General features: G+C 33.6%; 1 protein-coding gene across 1 annotated transcript; it reads right to left on the reverse strand.

Moving 5' to 3' along the window:
* Nucleotides 1-5,008: 5,008 nt before the first annotated feature.
* LOC110657158 (probable LRR receptor-like serine/threonine-protein kinase RFK1) lies at nt 5,009-22,338 on the reverse strand. Its single transcript, XM_021814257.2, has 24 exons — nt 21,981-22,338; nt 21,230-21,404; nt 20,993-21,064; nt 20,801-20,869; nt 20,656-20,727; nt 20,193-20,264; nt 19,992-20,063; nt 19,835-19,906; nt 19,671-19,742; nt 19,493-19,564; nt 19,323-19,394; nt 18,068-18,136; nt 17,741-17,806; nt 17,034-17,096; nt 16,897-16,944; nt 10,639-10,679; nt 10,089-10,477; nt 9,809-10,007; nt 9,213-9,359; nt 7,412-7,521; nt 7,118-7,328; nt 6,795-7,032; nt 5,799-5,949; nt 5,009-5,635 (listed from the first exon to the last, which is right to left on the reverse strand). Exons 1-24 carry the CDS (start codon nt 22,072-22,074, stop codon nt 5,267-5,269), a joined length of 3,015 nt encoding a protein of 1,004 aa, XP_021669949.2. The 5' UTR covers nt 22,075-22,338; the 3' UTR covers nt 5,009-5,266.
* Nucleotides 22,339-22,546: the final 208 nt, after the last annotated feature.

A 22,546-nucleotide genomic window follows, 5' to 3' on the forward strand; every position in this document is an offset into this window, starting at 1 on the left:
TGAAGAAGAATATTTTACTATCATGCAACAATTGCTGAGTATCAGGTCCTCCACCTCGAAAACTCCAAGCCAAGCTAGCTCATCTTCTGATGTCGTCAGTCTCGGTAATGATAACGAGGATGATTGCTTTGGAATATTGTCTGCCTTAAAGCACTAATAACTCTTCACATGCCTACAGTTCGATATCAACTTTTCTGGCTATTATCAAGACAACTGTGGTCATCACATGGCTACAGGAACTCCACTTATATATCTTTTTAACTTTCACATTTTAATAATAACTTATAATCATTGTAAACCTCTTTCCTTCATCTATAAAAGGAAGAGGCTCTCTACTTCATTTTATAAGTTTTTCCTTACAAGTCTTTCTTAGGGATACCTCTCCCTTTCCTTATCCTATCTCCTTGTGAGTGTCCGATATCAGAGCTTCAATAAAGAAGCTCTAAATGATCTTTCTGTTTTATCCTTGTCGTTAAAAGAAATGGATTAGTAGTTTCTAAGTCCAAAATTAGTCTTTTCCAGATTAGGATTAGGTTCTTAGGACACTATATATATTCATAACTGAATGAGGAGTTTTTTAAAACCTCTCTACAAATGTTCCAAAGAAATTTCATGAAAAAATCATTGAAAAACTTTCAGGACTCATTGCTTAGCTTAGTAGAGTCTAATTTGTGTAGTGGACCGATCTCTTTTGATTACTATCCAAACGTTACTGTTTCATTAAATGACAGTAATATTACAAAATCACTTCTTTTACAAATCAAAACACATAACTGCAAAATTATAGATGGATCTATTCCTCTTGCTTTGATTTACAAAATTCATTACAAAGCCATGATTTCTGTTTTTACTACAAAATATAAGTTTTAAAGCAAAAAAGGAGAAACATTGCTTTTACAAACTGATCTTACAAAATGCAACACTGTAATTCTTGTATCTATTCAATGGAAAAACATAACTCTACCAGAAGAATGGGTCTTAGAATTTGTAGTCCAACTAGAATATTCTAAAATTGTTGAACCAAATATCCAATTAAGGAAAATCACCCAGTACGAAGATGGAAGAGTTAGCCTTCGCTTTAATAGGAGCTTAAGGATCTCAAATGATTCTTCAACATCTAGTACGGTAAACATAGGAAGAGTTTCTCACTTACCCTTTGTCATCAATTTGCCTGATACAAAACCAAATCTCAATCCAAACATCCAGCCTAGGTATATGGTATGACTACTCTACAAATTTGAAAAAAATTATTTGAAAAAAAATGATGGTTTGGATTGTAAAACGATAGTTTCCTAACGATCATTTTTCCATAAAGGGTATTTTAATAATTTTTATACTTATCTTACCATACTATACTATATAACCAAACAAGAGAATGTTATTACCATACTATCCTTCCAAGCATGTTAACTATAGAAACCATATTATATAATAAATTATTATACGATATAATACATAATAAATCACATTTCACTCAATCTATCACAGAGTTACTTATTAGAACAGTAAAATAATAAAATATTATTTTTTTAATAATATCTAAAATAGTTTTGATTTTCTAAACTCAACGTTAGACGAGCACTAAAATAACTAAAAGGATAGCTTGCCATCATTCATAGCAGCAGTACAGAGAAGGGAGAATCGTTGCAGGCTAGGGCTAGGCGGGAATATCTGGCAAAATGGAATGCCGACACTTTGACAAGCGGTGGTTTCTCTTCAATACAAGTTCGTTGTATTAGCTAAAGCCATGAGGGGTTTAATTACATGATTCTAGGTTGTTGGTTTAATACTAATTAAGGGCTAACGGAACCTTAATGTCAAGCCTAAGAGATGAAGATTCGCCACCATAAAGGTTAGTCTAGGGATATATAGGTTTCATTCTTGTAAAATTTTCAGGCTAATTATAATGTTAATTTTCAATAATGCGAACTTCAAACATAGCAAGAGTTTTTGTGCATTTTTCATTCTATTCTAAATGTTCACAGAGATATCCAAAGACTGAGAGACATCAAACCACTATGATCAAGGTTGGCAATTATATTATCACTTCAGAGTTCAACTTAGAAGTGCAGAATTCCTCTGGGATCAAAAATTTTTACGTCTAGTGTCATATGGTAGTTCCCATAGCCATAGTCTCCCTTCTTTTTGCCTTTATCTTTGGGAGCTCCTATCCCAAACTGCAAACCTACAATGGCCATAAGGATTTGTGCTTTAATAATAAAAGACTAATCCAATTATGGTACTAGCTGGTCGTGTCTGTAACTATGTGCCTCGCACCATAATCTTGGCTGTAATTTCTGCATTTGAGATTGCTGAATTTAAAGATGTTTGCTTAGCTTATAAACTTATTAAATCAATTTATAAACATTAAAAATAAGTTAATATGTTTGTTTTTAATAATTTTTGAACTTAGAAGAGATTCAAAGTTTTATTTTAGTACTTATAAATTAATTAGACTAAATATTTTATTATATTATATTTATTTAATTTTTAAAATTTTTTCATAAATCTCTTTTAATATCCCTTTTAGCCATCTTAATAAAAAATCTCATTTAAAATTTCTCATAAATCTCATTTAATATTCTTATATTATAAAGAAAAGTGAAAATATATAAAAAAATTATTTTATGAAAATTAGAAACTAAATAGACAAATAATAATAATAATAATAATAATATAGAGAAATCACAAAAGGCTTGCTCACAAAAAATTATGGAATATTCGCGGTGCATTGCACTTTAATTTCGATTGAGAGACCTTCCATCTGCACGAATAGAAAGAAGAATGCTTTGAGTAAATGGGTATTTGATTTGTTGCTCCTCGATTTTCCAACAAAACTGAGAGCAACGGAGGGCCATTGAGGTTTGGACAACGTCCGAGAAGGTGGTTTGGAGCTTCATTGGTGTCGAGAGGGGGTAAGGATTGAAAGGGGTAGTTTTGAGTTTTTTTCTCTCTCTATGCTTGTAATTTTCAATGGGTTTGCAGCTCAATGGAGCTCAGGAAGTGGAATGTTGGGTAGGTGTACTCATCGCTGCACGAGGGACACGGGGCTAAAAAACAAAGCCTCACGGGGAGGGTGGAAGAGGCAATATGGCTATTCCCCTTTATAAATAAAAATAAAAATTAATAAATGATTTTATTAATAAATTTAATAAATAATAATTTTATTAATAAGTTGATCACAAGAAAATAAGAACATGAGAGGGAGAAAGAAAAGAGAAAATGGATTTTTTTTTTTTTGAAAAAAGAGTAAAATAATTATTTTTCTTTTTACTTGGAAACTTGAAATTACAAGTTAAGGGACATTTTCTGAAATAAAATTAAAGTAAAGAGATTTCATTTTAATAAATTGAAATTGAATGATTAAAATAGAGCATTTATATAAATTAAGTAACAATTGATGCAATTAAACCATTAAAAGAGTATTAAGTATCAATATATTTGTTTTTTAAATTCTTAATAGTTAATTTTTATTTTATTTAAATTATAAAAATATTATTATTTAAACATTATTAATTTTATTATTTTTAAATTTATGTTATTTAAATTTTAATAAAATATTTACATTTATTAGACTTTTAATAATTTTTTTTAATATTTTTCTTCTTACTTCATTCTAATGCTCACCTTGCACTTAGGTTCAAAGACTTATGGCGCGTTAATACGCTTTGCACCTTTAATAACCATGTCCTTATCAAAGAGAGAATTCCTTTTGATACTAATGAGTTGCAATCTATACTTCGCCTCATTATTATGAACAAAATGAATTAAATGCTTCCTAAGTGATATGCTTGTAATCATGCAACAAAAGGAATAATGCATTCAATAGATTGCCCCCCTCAACTTATTAATGCAACATGTTTGATTAGTTGTCCATAATTTATACTCATTTAATAATAAACTTTATTCGAGATTATTACTTTCTTCGTCCACAAATAATTGTCACATTTAACTTTTTATTTTATCTAAAATTATTTATCACATTTTAAAGACAAAGAAGAATTAATTGTTTTTTTTTTAATTTACCATTTATCTCTAAAAAAATATAATAAATATTTATATAATTTTTTAAAACTAATATTATCTTTTTTTTTCTTAATTAAACTAACTGTTTGTCACGTTGATATTTTTTTTTTCAAATTTTCAAGAAAATGTAATTAAATAAATTATTAGTATTTTTTTATGAAAAAAATGTTATCCAATCATTTTCTTAATTGCCGTAAAAACTCCAAATGTGATTATTATTTATAGACAAAGTGAGCAGTTGATTACTTGTGGATGGATTAAGCAACACAAACATGTCATAACACTTAAATATTATGTAATAGATAAGGAGATTTTTATTTTTTTTCTAGATTTGATCTACCATGAACTTAAGGTACAAGGTGTATGGTGAGACTCAACTATTAAATATGTGAATCCACATATTTGTATCTTGAATCGAGTTTAGACAAAAATTTTTCTAAATAAGTAATGTTTAATATAATATTATATTAGCCTTATTTCCTTAATGAGCTTTTAGCTCAATTTCTCCATTCACATTGTGCAAGAATTACAACCCAGATTAGAATTATTTACTTTTTTTTAACTTTTGACTTATACTTTATTTTTAAGTCAATTAAAAAAAATAATTAATTGTTAAATAATAATATTTAAAAACAACTTAATTTGTTAAAATATCAAAAAGTATAGATAATTAATAATGATTGTTAAAACAAGGATAAGTAGTATATAATTTTTTTACTCATTTTAATTTTTTTTTCTTTATAAACCAAATAAAATCCTAATTTACTTATAACTTTTTATTATAAGTTAAAACTAAACACTCTCTAACAACAGTTAATTTGGTTAATTACCAAATTATAGTTAATTTAGTAGTTTGACTTTAATAATTTATCCACTTGAACCAAAAAGCAAGCCAGACTACCACCTTAGGAAAGATAGTATGAGGATTAGAAATATATTACCAAGAAAAGATCAAGGAAAATGAACTAATTAAATTAATTAATTAATATGAAAAACCAATGATTAATTTAATTCAATAGGAATAAATTATTAATAAATTATTTTTTACAGTTGCATACAAAAATGAATTTGATAAAAGAGAAACACTTGTACAAGAATATATACATATAAGGGCATGCCACTGCACTAAAATTTTACAAGTTATAAAATTTCAACATGGCATTTGGAGCAGAAGCTGGCACTCTTTCTTGGATTCTATGGCTCCAGTCACCCAACCAATAACACCCAGCTACATGACATCTTATGGTTTTGAGCATGGACTTATTTCAGAGAATTCATGTTCAGATGTAGAGGAAGAGGCAAATGTATGGATTATTGAATTTTGGGTTTGGCCCCCACTCAAACTTTGACTGACTTTTCGGAGGTCTCTCATGGCCTTAAACCTCAAATCTTCATTGTAACCGCTAGGTTCTGGAACCGTGTCCGGAATAGCCATTCGACCTTCAAGCATGTTCACAACTTCAGACATGCTAGGTCTAATTGTAGGAGATGCATTTGTACACAAAATGGCTACTTTGACCATAGTTTCTGCTTCTTCTTTGCTGAACTCTGACTTCAATGCCTCATCAACAAGCTTCATCAGATTTCCACTCTCTTGCAAATGGCATGCCTGCAATATAAATTTTTTCCTCCTGTAAAATTGTTTGCTCAGGAAAAGTTTCCGTAATTCGCACAACCTATTATGACTTCTATTACTATCATTTCACATTGAAATCATGCAAACAACAAAAATATAGATGCAATGAATGAAACACAAAAAATGTATTGAGTACCCAATCAAAGAGACAAACGTAATCGTTGCTAGGCATAAAGTTGTTGTTGTTCTTCCCGCTGACAATTTCCAATGCCACAACTCCAAAACTGTAAACATCTGCTTTTTCGGTCAAGTAACCCCATAGCGCATATTCTGGTGCCATGTACCCTCTGCATATCAAAATTATGCCTACGGACATTAGACATGATAAAATGTGGAAGCTTTTAAATTTTTTTTTTTTTTTGTGGAAAGTCTTTAAAACTACACTTTTGCTCGCACATTGCACGAGTATAATTATTATCAAATATTATTTAATTGAATGAAAATATAGCTATATTGTGTTTCCTATTTTTATATTTAATTTATTAAAATGTTCTTCGAAATGTTTGTAAAAGAAACAATCAAAATACGAAGAAAATAAATACAAAGAATAAAAAATAATTGAAAATGAATATAAAAAATAAAATACCAATAAACTCTAATATCAATAAATTATTATAAAATGAAGATTACCTTAGTGATATTTATGCAAATTGTTCATCATCTTCTTCTAATGCCTCAGTTACTTAAATATTATTTGGTAAGTCTAAGAGAAAATCTTGGTTGTATACTATATATTCTATTTGCATTAGGAGGTTGCTAGTTTGATTTTGATTTGTGATATTGGTTTATATAGTTTATGACTGTAACTTTTAGTTTTCCTAGAATTGATTTAATTATCAATATTGTCATAATTTTTTTTTATTTATATGAAATTAAGTACATGATTTTCTAATTATAGTGAACAATGAAAAGGTGGCTTATCTTTTAATTCCACAGCAATAAAGAGGCATTTTATTATTGCAACATAATATGGAATTTGAATGGCATGGAAGACCATAAGGAGAAGCATGCCACTTAGCGAAAAAAATAGGATGAACACTTCGCAATATTGTGTTAACCTATTTCAAAGCTTGGCTTTATAATATTTACATAGACATAGATATATAGATTATTAAGGAAAGTGGTTACTGACATAGTTCCAGCAATCCGAGTGCTGATATGGCTCTTTTCCTCCTCATCAAGTCTAGCCAATCCAAAGTCGGAAATTTTGGGGTTCAAGTCCCCATCTAGCAGCACATTAGTAGCTTTGATATCTCTATGAACAATCTTAATTCTTGATTCTTCATGGAGAAAAGCTAGGCCCTTAGCTACCCCAATACAGATCTTTAGTCTTGTAGGCCAATCCAGCTTAAGATGGCTATTTTCACGATCTGCAAATCGTCCCACTAGCATATCAGATCATATCATTATATTTTAATATTTGCATAGTGGAGTATATGACTGCAACTGACTCACCAAACAAAGCACGAGCAAGACTATTATTTTCCATGTACTCGTATATCAGCAATAATTGGTCCCCTTCAACACAAAATCCATGCAGCTTGACAAGATTTGGGTGTTGGAAACAAGAAATCATGCCAATCTCATTCAAGAATTCACGATTTCCTTGCCTTGATTTAGAGGAGAGTTGTTTCACTGCTATCACAGTACCATCAGATAATACACCCTGCATCCTCACTTTCATTCAGAATCTCATTAAAAAAAAAAAAAAAAAGCATATTAATATTCCAGAAATTGTTGTTAGAATACCTTGTACACGGGACCAAAACCACCTTCTCCAATCTTGTTGGAAGGATCAAAGTCATTAGTGGCAGCTATGATTTGTTTCAACGAAAAGGTCCCTGTTGGCAAATCATGTCCTTCATGGATAGATGACTACACAAGTCAGTAAGTCACCTCTAACAGGTTCTAGCAATAAACGTTCTATTAATAAAGCAAAGCAGGCTGCAAGCCTGTTGGGAAGGACATCTTTCATCCAACTACATAGGTATCTACAAACTTTCTTTCCCTTTTCAGAAAACAAGAATGCTACATTTATGAACCATCTAACCCATCAAACATTTAAGTAGCATTTGGTTCGTTGCTAAAAGAAACTTTTTCTTTTTAATCCTTTGAAAGCAAAAATTAAAAAGCATCGTTACAATGCACATTCAAAATTGATTTGTTGGAAGCAAGAAAGGTAAGAAAATTGCTTTTTATATAAAGCATAAAAATTTACTTTTTTAAAAAAGGCAACATCCGAATTAAACCAACCTCCACAAACACCTCTTCATATAAATAAAATATTAATAGAAATACTAAAAGTTGCCTTTAAAAAAAAAAAAGAAATACTAAAAGTTAAAAAAATATATGTTTACCAAGATTTCATTTGTTTCACAAAAAATAACTAGTATATGAAAAATGTTTATAAGTGTTTTGATATTTTAATAAGACTATCAAAATGTAGAAAATAGAAAATGACTTCTCTTTTGAAAAGTGGAAATCATGTTCCTTAAAAATGACTTATTTTCCTTTGACCAGAAAATATTTTCCGTTGACCCATTTTCCTGAGTGCTCCGAACTTTAGAAAATGCATAAAATATTTTCTAAAGAAATATTTTCCATGAAACAAAAAAATGGAGCCCAAATAAGCTTTTTGATTATTGCTTTTGGTTTGAAGCAAAAATCAAGAAATATAAATAGCAATTTTTAAAAAGCAAAAAGTTGAACCAAACAGCAGCTTAGATTATTAACTTTGCACTGCAACCTTATTAATCAATATAATGTTGTAGTCGCTAAACTGTCAAGTGTATCATATAAACCTATGATTTATTTAGATCTTATGTTTAAGCTCTGTTTGTTTCACAAAAAAATATTTTCCACATTTTCTACTGTTTGGAGCGTTAAGAAAAATCATTCAACAAAAAATATTTCCTGATCAAAGAGTAAACTATTTAATTTTCAAGAAAAATGACTTGACTTGTTTTAAAAAAGGAAGTCATTTTCCAAACTTTGACAAACTTATTAAAATGCATTTAAACTTATAAACACATAATATAAATACATACCAATATGTACTAGCACCACCAGTCATCTTTCACCACCAACAGCCACCACCAGCTGCTGGTAACCAATGGCAGCCGCTGGCAAATTGTAGTAGCTGCCATAATTTACCATTCTTATGTTTTTTTTTTCCTTATATTCAATAATAAATAGTTAAAAAACGAAGGCATTATAGTACAAACATTTTTATAGTATTATAAATTGAAACAAAAAAAAAAGTCAACATTTTCCAATGTACATCAGATATTGAAAAATAATTTCCCTTTGTTTTTTTAGCATTGCAAGCAAACAAATGAAAATCAGTTATTTTCTCAGAAAATATTTTTCTAGGAAAAATTTTTTCACAGATTATTTTCCATAAAAACAAACGGAGCCTTAAATCACACAAGCATGCTATTGAAAAGAAGAAACACTACTCCAATTAGGAATTCTACTAAACCAGGGACATGAAGTTGGGTAACATAAGTCTAATTTCTGTTTTCTGTTTATTTGCAAAAAGAGCATTAACCTTTTCTTTTGCCCCATTTTCCTGGTAAATAGCCTCGCCACCAAAGAATTCCCAGTACAATGAAAATCAGGCATGATGCTCCTCCAACAACTCCAACCACAATGTGAACAGCTTCCTTCTTTCGAACACTTGAACAAAGTTTCAGATCTACCAATCAAACAACAAACTACAGTATCATGCAACGAAGAGAAAGAAAGAAAAGGTGGGATGGAGGAATTGGGGATAAAACCCCTGACAACCTGTGTGACTAGACAGTTGCTATTGCTAAACCACTGAGGTGCAAGAAATATTACTGTCTTTCAGTCGGTATATCCTAAAAATTTATTCACAATTATCAAAACAGACTCCTTGCTGTTTTGGAATTTTGGAGTAAAAGAAGAGGAGAGGGTAGGCAACAACAAGATGAGAAGAGAATACGAAAGTGTAGGCTTACTGTAATGGGCCACAATTGATAGTTTAAGAATTCACCAGGTGCTTTTCCTTCAGGAGGCCCAGATATGCACAAAATGTCCAAAATTTGTGATGCAACATTGAAATCTAACTCAATATTACCGGTACTCCAACGACTGTATAAAAGAGAGGAAGCAAAGACTCACCAGAAGATACAGAGATGGCTGATATGATGGGGCCATAAACCCCTCTATCAGGAATCCTTGTTGTTCCTTTGCCAGCAAAGTAAAATTGGATCTCCAAGATATTATTGGTCACACTGACATTAGGAACTGGTATCACTAAAGGCTTTTGGGCACCACCAATCTCGTCTTCAATGTTGAAATCCTTCCTTACTAACCTTTCCTGCGACAATGTAGTCCATTTAGTCCATAATTACAACATCATAGTTCATAAATGTCTGAATTTATAAGTGTGACAACTCACCTGAACATAAATATCAAATATTCGCCTCCCCAGGCTGTTATATGTTTTGTCGTTAGTGAATTGTATCTCATCAAAGTGAAGTTTTACAATGTACTCCCCATTTTGTAAACAATAATGGAAATATGTAAGAGAAATTGGTGATTTGCGTGCTGTTGAGTACAGTTCAGAAATATTTGACGATTGCAGAGACACAGTATAACGAGTATTTTGGTAATCATTATCATCCATGAAGTCCCCAGTGCTACTAAATCCCCAGTAGCTTTTGTCATTTATAAAATATTTTGCCACACCACCTTCAACTGCTACATCTCCTTCATATAAAATGGATGTTTTATTTTCCTTGATGAATGTGTCTTTTCCACCACTGTTAATATGTAAACAACTTGAATCTGTCAACAAAGAATAAATAAGTTAATGAAGACAAAGGATAAAGCATCTGAAGGCAAGTTCACTAGCTCAAGAAGAAAGTATAAATTAGGTTGTGAAACTTTAAATTGAATTTTAGAGCAGTCAATATCAATATCGAATTTCAGAAAAAACATCTACTCACACTTGGGACATTTGAAAGTCTTCATGCATGGAAGAAGGTGTCTTCTACAACAAAGTAGAAAAAAAAAATAAAAAATAGTTTAACAGCACAATGACATAGCATCCATATTGTAATTTCTTGGGATAATTAATATTTAATCCCCAGGTAATGTCACGTATTTTGAAAAATCAATTAGTTAATCCCTGTGATTTACTTCCATCACCTCATAAGTCACACTGTCCAACCTTTTCATTATATTCTATTAGTTAAACTAGTCAAGTGAGAGATATAACTTTTTTATTCCCGTAGTACCCCTGCTTACACTACTTCCCTACCCTACCCAAAACCCATATGCTCACACTAATCCTTCCTGTAGAAAGAGATGATTATCCTTAATTTCAATTAATCTGTACATAGGTATATATATACAATTGATTCCTATAATTGTGTTCTACTAATTAGGAAGAAATCCTAAATAAGAAATCATAAATAGGAATACAGAATATACAAAGAAATAATATAGTGATTGACTTTCCATAACACTCCCCCTCAAGTTGGAGCATAGATATTAATCATGCCCAACTTGTTACAAATGTAGTCAATCCTAGCTCCATTCAGAGCTTTTGTGAAAATATCTCCTAACTGCTCTCCAGTTTTGATGTGTCCTGTTGAGATGATCTGTTGTTGAATCTTTTCACGAACAAAGTGACAATCAATCTCAATATGTTTGGTCCGCTCATGAAACACCGGATTAGAAGCAATATGGAGAGCAACTTGATTATCACACCACAATTTCGCAGGCAGAGAGATCTTAAAACCTGTCTCATCTAGTAATTGAAGTATCCACATTACCTCACATACTGATTGTGTCATCGCTCTGTATTCGGATTCAGCACTAGATCGAGAAACTACACTCTGCTTCTTGCTTCTCCAAGACACCAAATTTCCTCCAACAAAAACGCAATATCCAGTAGTTGACCTCCTGTCAACCTTAGATCCAGCCCAGTCAGCATCTGAAAAACATTCAACATTCAAATGCCCATGATTACCATATAACAAACCTCTTCCTGGAGCGCCCTTCAGATAACACAAGATGTCCCAAGGCTTCCCAATGAGCAACAGTTGGGGAAGACATAAACTGACTTACCACACTAACGGCATAAGCAATGTCAGGACGAGTGACTGTAAGGTAGTTCAATTTTCCTACCAATCTCCTGTATCTCTCTGGATCTTCAAATAACTCACTGTCCCCTGCTAGCTGTTGTAAATTTGGAGTCATTGGTGCACTACAAGGCTTAGCACCTAATTTTCCGGTCCCTGTCAATAAATCGAGGGCATATTTTCTTTGAGACAAGAAAATACCCTTCTTACTTCTCATAACTTCAATACCCAATAAATACTTTAACAATCCCAAGTCTTTGGTCCGAAACTGGGTTTGGAGGAAGGTTTTAAGAGATGAAATACCTGCAGAGTCACTCCCAGTGATGACAATGTCATCCACATAGACTACCAGGAGAATTAGATCAGCCTCAGATTGCCTAAAAAATACTGAGTGATCACACTTACTCTTTTGCATACCAAATTCCTATACTGCTTCACTGAATCTCCCAAACCAGGCCCTAGGACTTTGTTTCAAGCCATAAAGAGACTTCCAAAACCTACAAACTTTACCCAACTTCCCCTGAGCAACAAACCCAGGTGGTTGCTCCATATACACCTCCTCCTGAAGATCATCATGAAGAAAAGCATTCTTGATATCCAATTAGTGCAGTGGCCAATCATATGTAGCTGCTAAAGAGATAAACAAGCGAACAGAAGTAAGTTTAGCTACAGGAAAAAAAGTGTCAGAGTAATCAACCCCATATGTCTAAGCATATCCTTTTGCTACAAGGCGTGCTTTTAACCTAGCCACAGAACCATTAGGATTTACCTTTACCGTAAATACCCATTTGCAACCAATAGCTTTCTTACCAGTGGGCAAAGGCAACAGTTCCCATGTACCATTAGCATCTAAAGCCTCCATTTCCTCTTTCATAGCAGCACACTAGCCAGGATGAGACAGTGCCTCATCAACAGTATTAGGGATAGGAACAGAGTCTAAAGAAGTAACAAAACACCGAGAACAAGAAGACAATTGATTATAACAAACAAAAGAAAAGATAGGATAAGTACATGAACGTTTACCTTTACGAAGAGCAATGGATAAGTCTAGATCAAAATCATGATCAGTATGAGGTACAGGATCTCCCAACGAAGTAGCTAGTGGAGGATCTGAGTCAGGAATCTCCAATCTCCTGAAATAAACATGAACAACGGGAGGTCGAGTAGGTCTAGAGACAGAAGGAACAGGCTGTGGGAGAGGACTAGACATTGGTTGGACAATATATATTAAGAGATCATCCTCCTCCCCGACTCTCATACACAGATGATTGAGGAAAAAATGGAGTGGACTCAAAAAATGTGACATCTGCAGAAACAAGATAACGATTAAGAGTAGGAGACAAACAGCGGTACCCTTTTTGCAATCGGGAGTACCCAAGGAAGACACATTTGAGAGACTTTGGATCCAATTTAGTAACCTGTAGATGAACATCACGCACAAAACAGGTACAACAAAAAATACGGGATTCAACAGGGAACAAAAATTTTGTAGGAAACAAAGCAGTATAAGGAATATCCCCATTAAGGACAGAAGACGGCATACGATTAATCAAAAAACATGCCGTAGAAACTGCATCCTCCCAAAAGTGTTTAGGAACTTTCATCTGAAAAAGAAAAGCACGAGTTACCTCAAGAAGATGCCGATTTTTTCTTTCGGCCACGCCATTTTGGAATGGATTATCCACACAGGAAGACTGATGAAGAATGCCATTTTGTATCATATAAGACTGAAATTGTGCTGAAAAGTATTCTTTGGCATTGTCACTTCTTAATATGCGCACAGAAATATTAAATTGAATTTTGATTTCATTACAAAAGGCACAAAAGATAGAAAATAACTCAAAACGATTCTTCATTAAATATAGCAGGTACCACGAGAGAAATCATCAACAAAAGTAACAAAATAACAAAATCCAGTTTTAGAAGTAACAAAACAAGGACCCCAAACATCAAAATGAACTAACTCAAAAGGGGATGAAGCCCGTTTATTGACTCTAGACACAGAAGGCAAACAATGATGTTTTGCAAACTGACACGACTCACATTCTAGTACTGATAAAAACTGAAACTGAGGACATAGCTTTTTCATGGTAGACAAAGAACGATGGCCCAATCTACAATGAGCTTCAAGAGGTGTTAAGGTACTGGAGCAAACAAGCGACCGCGGTACATGATTTTTCAGAATGTAGAGACCACCTGACTCACGTCCTCTACCAATAATCTGCTTCGTCGTAAGATCCTGAAATAAACACTGGTTAGAAAAAAAGGAAACAGAACAATTTAAGGTACGAATAAGTTTACTAACAGAAAGTAGATTAAAAAAGAATTTTGGTAGATACAAAACAGATGACAAAGAAATTGACGAAGTCGGGTTCGCAGTTTCAGAACCCATAACACAAGAAGTAGAACCATCAGCTAAAGTAACAGTAGAGGAAGTGAGATTAGACTTAAAAGCAGATAGAAGACTAGAATTACCTGTCATGTGATCTGTCGCACCAGAATCAATAACCCATTTGGATGAGGAAGACACAAGGCATGTAGTAGATTTACCTGACTCAGCAATTGCAGTGACAGGGGAACTGGTAGGCTTTAGAGATGCCTGATACTGGGAAAACTGTGCAAAATCCTCTACAGATACCAAAATAGTTTTCTCAGAGGAAGATATCAGAGAATCCTCTCACGCCATATTTGCCATCTGTGATCGCTGATTTTTCCTCTGAAGTTGCGGACAATTATATTTTGTATTGCCAGGCTCATGGCAATAATAACAAATGACTTCTCTTGAGTCCTTATTAGACTAGCCTCTCCATTACGTTGATTACTTCTGTTGCCTGTAATTCCTCCTCTACTTCCTCTTCTATTACCCCGTTGTCCATTTGGATTACGGCTAATAAGAGCACTACTGGCAGACTGTGAAGATTGGGTACTCTCTGTACGAAGGACCCGTGTGAACGTTTCATGCAAAGAGGAAATCTCATAACTGGAGAGAATCTGAGATTTAACAGTCTCATACTCTGAAGGAAGGCCTGCAAGAAAACTCATAATAGCCAGTTGCTCCCGTTGGGCCTGCTGAACTTTCACATCAGGATTAAAAGGTAACAATACATTAAGTTCCTCTTTTACCCGTTTAAAATCCATAAAATAAGCCGTGAGAGACTTAACCTCTTTCTCAGCACGATAGAATGTCTTACAAACATCATAAATACAGGAGATATTCCCTTTACCAGAATACAGAAAATCTAAGTAATCCATCAATTCCTTAACAAATTCACAGTGATTAATTAAACTAATTACCTCACTATGAATCGAGTTTCGAAGCTGCAAAAACAACCGAGCATCCTCCCTTAGCCAAGTTTGTCGTGTATCATCCGTAGGTGGATCTTTAGTAAGGTGATCATCCTTATCAATGCTACGCAAATAGACCCTATGATCTTACTCCACCTGTAATTCGAACTATTAAGTTTGTGTTCCGTGATCTTAGTCATTACCGAAATCACATCAGAAATAACATTCTTATTGTTTGCCATTTGTTGAGACAAAGAAAACTAACCGAAACGCTAATCCAAAGTGCTTAGCGCAGCAAAATAACCCAAAATCACAAATCAAGCAAATACTGAAATAGGATCTGAGAGCCAAACCTCAGAAGTCCTTTAATGGTATACTGGATCAGGCAACAGCATACAGTGGTGGAATGAGGGGGTTGAGGCGACGCAAGCGATATTGATCGGAGTCGAAACGGCCGGTCGGCGGCCAAGGTCTCTCCTGAGCTTGGTGATGAGAACAAATAGTCACCCTAGGTAGATGACCTGCTCTGATACCATGTAGAAAGAGATGATTCTCCTTAATTTCAATTAATCTGTACATTGATATATATATACAATTGATTCCTATAATTGTGTTCTACTAATTAGGAAGAAATCCTAAATAGGAATACAAAATACAGAATATACAAAGAAATAATATAGTAATTGACTTTCCATAACACTTCCCGACCGGATGCTCACCCACACCCCGCCGCCGCCCCCCGGCCCCGCCCCCCCCCCCCCCCCCCTTTCCCTTCCTCAGTGCTGTGCTTTCATCCATGTCTCCTCCTCCACAACCAGCCTCCTTTCTCGGCCCTCCTCCATTTCATCCTCACCACCACCACCACCTTGGCCTCCACAACAGCTCACAAGCCTTCACCATTCCCCTTTCTGAAATACTTGATGGCCACCTACATCCTCCTAAGGCTCACAAACACTTCCTCCACTTCCTCCTACATAGCCTCCTCCGGATCTTTCAGTGTTATCAAGTGAAAAACCCGAGCAAAATTAAATTGATCACCATGCAATTTTTCCTTTGTATTTTAATGATCCAAAGCCATTTGATTGTACACTCAAGGGTGGAAAGGTTTTTTACCTATAAGCCCAATTTTCTTTTCTCTGCTTTTTCTCTCTTTACTTGCTTTGATTACCAACCCAACCAAGCATCTGGAGTTATTAGGAATCCATTTGATTTCCCAATAGATTTCAGAATTCATAATGACAAATAAATTTCCATGTTTTTTATCATGCATATTTTAACATAAGAAATTCAATTAAATGCCATGTGATTTGTTTTTGGAACATGATTATAGAATTGGTTTAAGTACCTTATTTCCTAAAATGGCTGAGATAGAGAAAGCATATGTTATTGTGAACAATTCAGAAAGAGAACAAAAATACCCAAGTTGTGTTATAAGAATTTCTGTCCATTAAAAATTGTTGTTGATTTTTATTTCAAATGGTTGGTGAGGTTGATGAATTTAGTTTATCAATGTGAGAGAGAAATGGGGGAGGTGGGGGGAGAGAGAGAGAGAGAGAGAACTTGGTGAATTTGGTAAATTTAGTTTAATTACAACGGTAATAATGTCTTTTCACCAATCACAAAAGCAAAATAGCACTAACATAAACAAAAGAACCTATTAATTGACAGAAGTAACCACAAGGACCAACTAATTGATTTTTCAAAGTAAAGGGACTGACTTGAGAATAATGACAATGTCCAGGGACTAAATGATAATTCTCCATAACTTCTTCCACATTTTTAACTTGGTTCCCAAACAAAGAACATAACTGAATAAAAAAGAAAGCATCTTACAAGCTATTCACCACTGTTGAGCTTCTGTATAAGTTCAAATTTAAGTTCCTAGAGAGAAAATAAATGAAAAATTCTTCAAATCCAAAACTATAAGAAGCCAGAAGCATTAAAGATGATCACTAGAAGAATATCCTCACATGTTTTCTCGACAAGCAGATTGTTCAGGGCCTTGCAATGTAAAGTTATTGTATGACAAGTCACTGTGTACAAGCATTAGAGGAATGTTAGAGGCATAGCCTAAAAATTGTTTCAAATAAAATCTAACATTACTGAGGCAGGTTCACAAATCACAACTAAAATGAAAACTTATTTTTTTTTCCTAATTCAGCCTTCCCACAGTACTCATAATAATGAAAAGAAAGATGAATGAAAATAGGGACCAGATGAAAAAGTAAGCTGGCAAAAAATAGGTCCAACTTTCTTTTTCTATACTGAAGTGTCACACTTTTCCGGTTATGGGTTCATGTTGTGATTCTTGAGTATAACTAGCAACAATCCGCACATGTTATTTGCCTCTCAAATGACAACCAAGCAAGGAAAAGATGCGAGAGACCAAAAACCAGAGTGCTACTTTTTCTGATTTCAAGTAGGTAGAGAGCTATGCTGTTCAACTATCTGGAAAAATTAGAGAAAAAAAAAATGCAAACAATTTTTTAGCTCAAACACACATATTAATTGGACAATCTGTTTCCTGGCCTTATTAAATAACTCTGCATTGCAATACACCAAAGAAACAAGAGCAAATAAGAGATGAGAAGCAGCAAAATGAGCACATAGAATCAGTACAAATTGCTGACATCTGAAAAGACAAATAAAGGAAATAACATCCCAGATAGATACATACATATTACTTCCATCCTTCAAGATTGAATCTGGCACATCTCCACTTAGCAAGTTGCTTGTTAAAAAGCTAATCAAGCAATCAAATGATTAGTATGCTATATCAGTAATAGGCCATGGAAAAATTATAGGAAGTCCACTATGAAATTCTAAAAGTGTGTTCACTTAACATTTATGGTATGGTCCTACACCAGAAAGCAATAATAATAATAATAATAATAATAATAATAATAATAAATTGTAAATGTCTTCTTTTGTGGCCTGAAAAGTGAAAGAATATGAGATTTATTGTTGTACATACATCAGTTTTGTACTTAAGGTTCAGACTTACACAAATCGCAGACGCTCTGCAGTTATGGTATCTGGAATTGTCCCAACCAACTTGTTGAAGCTGACATCCCTATAAAACCACAACACAGCAATGTCACTAGAAGTACTTTTCTTGCAATATTGCTCCCAAAAATCAACCATTAACGCTTGAGATGAGAAAATAGGAAATAAAAACAAAAAGAAGGAAACATTTCTTTTGTATTTTGCACAAAATTACGAAATCAATCTGTTGTCCTTTACAATGTGGAAGCAAACTAGACAACGATAAAAAGGGAAGATGAAAAGAGATTGCCAAGCTAGGGCAACTTAGTGAATTAAGCAAACACACATGCCCATAAAATAGGTATGTGTTAATGCTGTTTAAATGAGCTTGTTCATGGATTTGCTGCATTGTTTCAATCAAAAGCCGTATTCAGTTTAAACAACAATAAAGGAACATTCACGTTAATAGAATGATTGACTGGGTTCTATAAGAATTCAAAAACATTTGGATTTTAAGAACTTTGGGAAAGGATATAAAGTAACACTAATTGAATAGTACAAGTAGAAGTAGATCAGTGAGTGAATCAATCCTGATGCATTCATCAAAGTTCTTTCCATTATTCAGCAACTGCAACACAGTTGAAAAGCAATGTTAAGATTATTATTACACCTCACACTAAATGCTTTCAGATGAACAAAAGATGGTTCTCAGGTTCAAGTATTCTATCAAAAATATTATTCAGTCAATAATATTCTTGTCAATGTTTCCAGAAGTCCATTAAAGAAGCCTCAGCTCAAAAACTTTAGCTTAACATTGACTTCAATGTTTCACTAAGAAAGTGTATCTATAGCGGTAGAGTCTCATCAAACCATCAACATCAGAGTTCCATATTCAGGAGTTTATTCACACATTCACAGAATGCCACTCCAGAATAACATAGGTTGAATTTAATTGATGATCATTGCTATTGCAACCCTTTCGTCGCTAAAATTAGTTTTCTACCTTTTTTTTTTTTTCTGATGCAACACCATTTACCAACATACATATAAAGATTTGCAGTCACCTTCCAGGCCAAGTGATCAATATTGATTAAAGTTATATAAGGGAACCAAAGAAAGTTGTTTTGCTTCTCTGAAGCAGATTGATAGACCAACAAGTCAAACTATCCAAGACAATCAGAGTTCAGAGGCCATGTTTCGTTTAAATAACAAAGAACAGAACAAATACTGCTGGTTTAGTAAGTTATATGCCAAGCTCTACATGGTACACTTACAACATTTCTAGCTTCGCCATCCTCCAGATATAGCGATGAAGCTCCCCGGAAATGTTACAGTTCCTCAAAACCCTAGCATAAATAACTGAATCACATTAAATCACCATCATTAAATAAAACAACTACATTTCACAAATTCAAATGTTTGTGACATGACCAATTCAACATACAGTCTTGCTATGCCTGTCATGTTGCTTAGATTAGGGAAGCCTTGGCTTGGTCCTCTTATGTCACTAATTCTCCTGTACAAGAGTAACAAGCATTAAACAGAAGATAATGAAGTCAGTGAACAAAAGAAATAACGTCACAAAAGATTAGTAGATTAAAAGGACTAGGCTTTGTACTTACAACTCAACTAAATTATTCAAAAGGGAAATATTTGATGGAATGGGGCCCTCCAGTCCACTTGCATGCATTTCTCTTCATTGATTCAAATTTACATAAGAAAAACCATTACAAGATGAAAGTTATAACTAAAAAAATTGAAAGTTAAGAATCAATTGGGAATGTACAATCTTATAAGTCTTTTCCAGCTCTGTAGGAAGTTAGGAATGGTTCCATTGAAGTTGTTATCATTTATCCTCCTGCATTGTATAATCGAGACCTGTTAATTTAACAAAAGTAATAATGTAAATGTTTATACCAAAGAAGAATATAGTAAAGGCTTACACATCTGATAGATTAATTAGCCCAGCAAAGGACATCGGCAAGTTTCCAGTCAACAGATTTGAGGATAGAATCCTGAAAATACAAGAGTACACCAAGAGACCATCAGAACACAGTCTTTCATCCTTATACAATGTTTTACAATGTAAAAGAACACTCAAAATAATGACAAGAAAAAAAAAGGGGAAAAATTTTATCCTATACAATGTTTGCAGGTTGATTAACTTTCCAAGTTCAGAAGGTATGGCACCAGAAAATTGATTTGCTTCAAGGCACCTGTAAAAAGAACGAAAAGGGGGAAATGAAAAAATAAAAATAAAAGGAGGTTATTATGATTACTAAATGAACATAAAGATATATTAGAATGCCTTTCAATGATTTCCTATGGACCGAACAGGGAACTCAGAAGCATATATACACACATTATCGTATGCATCTGAGTTCCATGATTTTACAGTTTGGTCTGGTTCAGTTAACATTATTTCTTAGTTTGGTTTTTCAGTTCAACTCGAAACCGAATTGACCGATTGCACAACCCTACAATTACACACACACACACACACACACACCCCTTTTTGGCACATATTGAAAGCCATTTAACTTTGGTGAACTTAATAATGCCCAAAAATTAAAAAATTAGTAAGATCAGTTGACGATTGGGACCTACAGATATGTAAGAGTAGTAATATTTCCCAATTCCTTTGGAATCTCTCCTGACAAGCGATTTACAAGAACAGAGCTGCATGAAATATACTCATCAATGAATGATTGAAGGAGCCAATACTTGATTGCATTAGTTGGTAAGTGCTCACATTGAGGTCAATGGCAATGAAGCCCATTCACGTGGCATGGAACCATTGAGCAAGTTGTAAGCAAAATCACTACAGTAGAAAGGAAAATTAATTAAAATGTAATTAGAGTACCGTTTTCCCATCAAATGTAGTAACGTTGTGCTGAACTAGTAACATCAAAGATGATACTGAAACATATCCAGAGGCTCTTACATTTCTTGGAGGTAAGGAAGCTTAACAAGTTGAGAAGGAAGAACCCCAGGAAGATTATAACCCTTGAGCAATCTAAAACAAATGAAAAGGTGGAGCTTTTGGTACTAGAATTATAAAAACAAGAAGAAAATATAGATATTAAATAAACTAGGACTATAACCCAACGATGTTGAAACACAAATAATCAACATGGAATCACAATAAAATCAATCAGTGAAAATGATGAGCGAATTATACATCCTTATGACGTGACAATCAGTATTGTTCTCATTATTGCATTTGCAGTCTATGCTGTACTGTGCATTCTCTGGTGGCTCTGGCGTTATTCCAACCTCTTCAAGTTCACAAGAATCAGCATTAAACTTCCAGTATGTTGAGCCCATTGTCCTTGCAATTTCTTCCAGAGCATCAACTATTATCCATAGGCAAATACGCATCACACGAGAGGTTAATCCCTTTATATAAAGCAAGAAAATGATTAAATTCGAAATTATTTATCATAAAATTCAATAACAGGAGGAAAAAATAGTTAGTTTCCAATTTATCTCCTGGGAAAAGCCATGAAAAGAAACAAAATTTCATTCGCAAAACAAATGATAAGAAGATGGTCTCAAATCTTTAGCCCAAACAACCCCACGAAACTGAATTGAGTGTCTGTTCAAAAGACAACAGCTTCACTCCATAAAATTCCAAGGAAAGCGAAACCCAAATACCAAAATTTCTGCTTTCGTTCATTTCCCCACATTTTCTCGGCACCCAAGCAGAAGCGCCCATAAAAAAATCCAAGAAATTCGAAACCCAAGATCCAAATCTCAGTCTCTCACCCTTTCCCTACATTCTCTGAGCACCAATCAAGTTGCCCCTTTCGTTAAGCGTAAATAACACATAACTAAGGATTTCCAATTCCTTTCCATTTCCCTACACTTTCTCAGCTAAAAACTAACCAAGAAAAAATGCACTACAAAGAAAGAGAGCCATTGACACTTGCCTTCTTCTTGGACCAGCTTTGCCCCAACAAATCTCAGCACCTTGAAGCAACTGAGAGCAATAATCAAGAAAACAAAAAGCTTCCTAACAAGCATGACCTTCAAGAACTGAACTAAAATAAAAGAATCAGCTCAACAAGCAACCAAATTGAGCAGGAAACTATCAACTTTGCCAATTGTAAAGCGAATTTTACAACTTCTAAAGATGTGGTAATAGTAGTAATGCAATTATGTAAACAGTTGAGAAATCAAAATGAGAAAGGGAAAAGAAAAAGGGCCATAAATGAATCCCTCTTAACTGCAACTTCAGCTTTTTTTAATTTTTTTTGGGTGCAGAATTATCTGCATTTGTAGTAATAAATTAAATGCATCTTTGCGAGGGTCAATTTTCAAAGCAATGTTTGATAAACTTTTTTTGGAAGATATAAACATTGGCTGCCTCTGTTAATAAAAAATAGGTCAAGTTTCTTTTTGGACTTTGATTTGTCGTTTTCGTGCCAATTACGCCCACATTTTTTTTTTCAAAAATTAATCTTAGTAATATTCAAATTAAAATTAATAAATTAAA

This window comes from Hevea brasiliensis, chromosome 11 (assembly GCF_030052815.1).
Source record: "Hevea brasiliensis isolate MT/VB/25A 57/8 chromosome 11, ASM3005281v1, whole genome shotgun sequence".
NCBI lineage: Eukaryota > Viridiplantae > Streptophyta > Magnoliopsida > Malpighiales > Euphorbiaceae > Hevea > Hevea brasiliensis.

Bases quoted from the DNA above. Each gene is read 5' to 3' on its own strand.
- LOC110657158 (XM_021814257.2), bottom strand. From the start codon at position 22,074: ATGCTTGTTAGGAAGCTTTTTGTTTTCTTGATTATTGCTCTCAGTTGC. The intron at 20,265-20,655 runs GTAGGTCCCAAT...TTCTTTTTACAG, and splicing joins ATTACTACTCTTACATATCT to GTGCCTTGAAGCAAATCAAT. The intron at 7,522-9,212 runs GTTAATGCTCTT...CTATCCATGAAG, and splicing joins AAAATGGGGCAAAAGAAAAG to GACATGATTTGCCAACAGGG.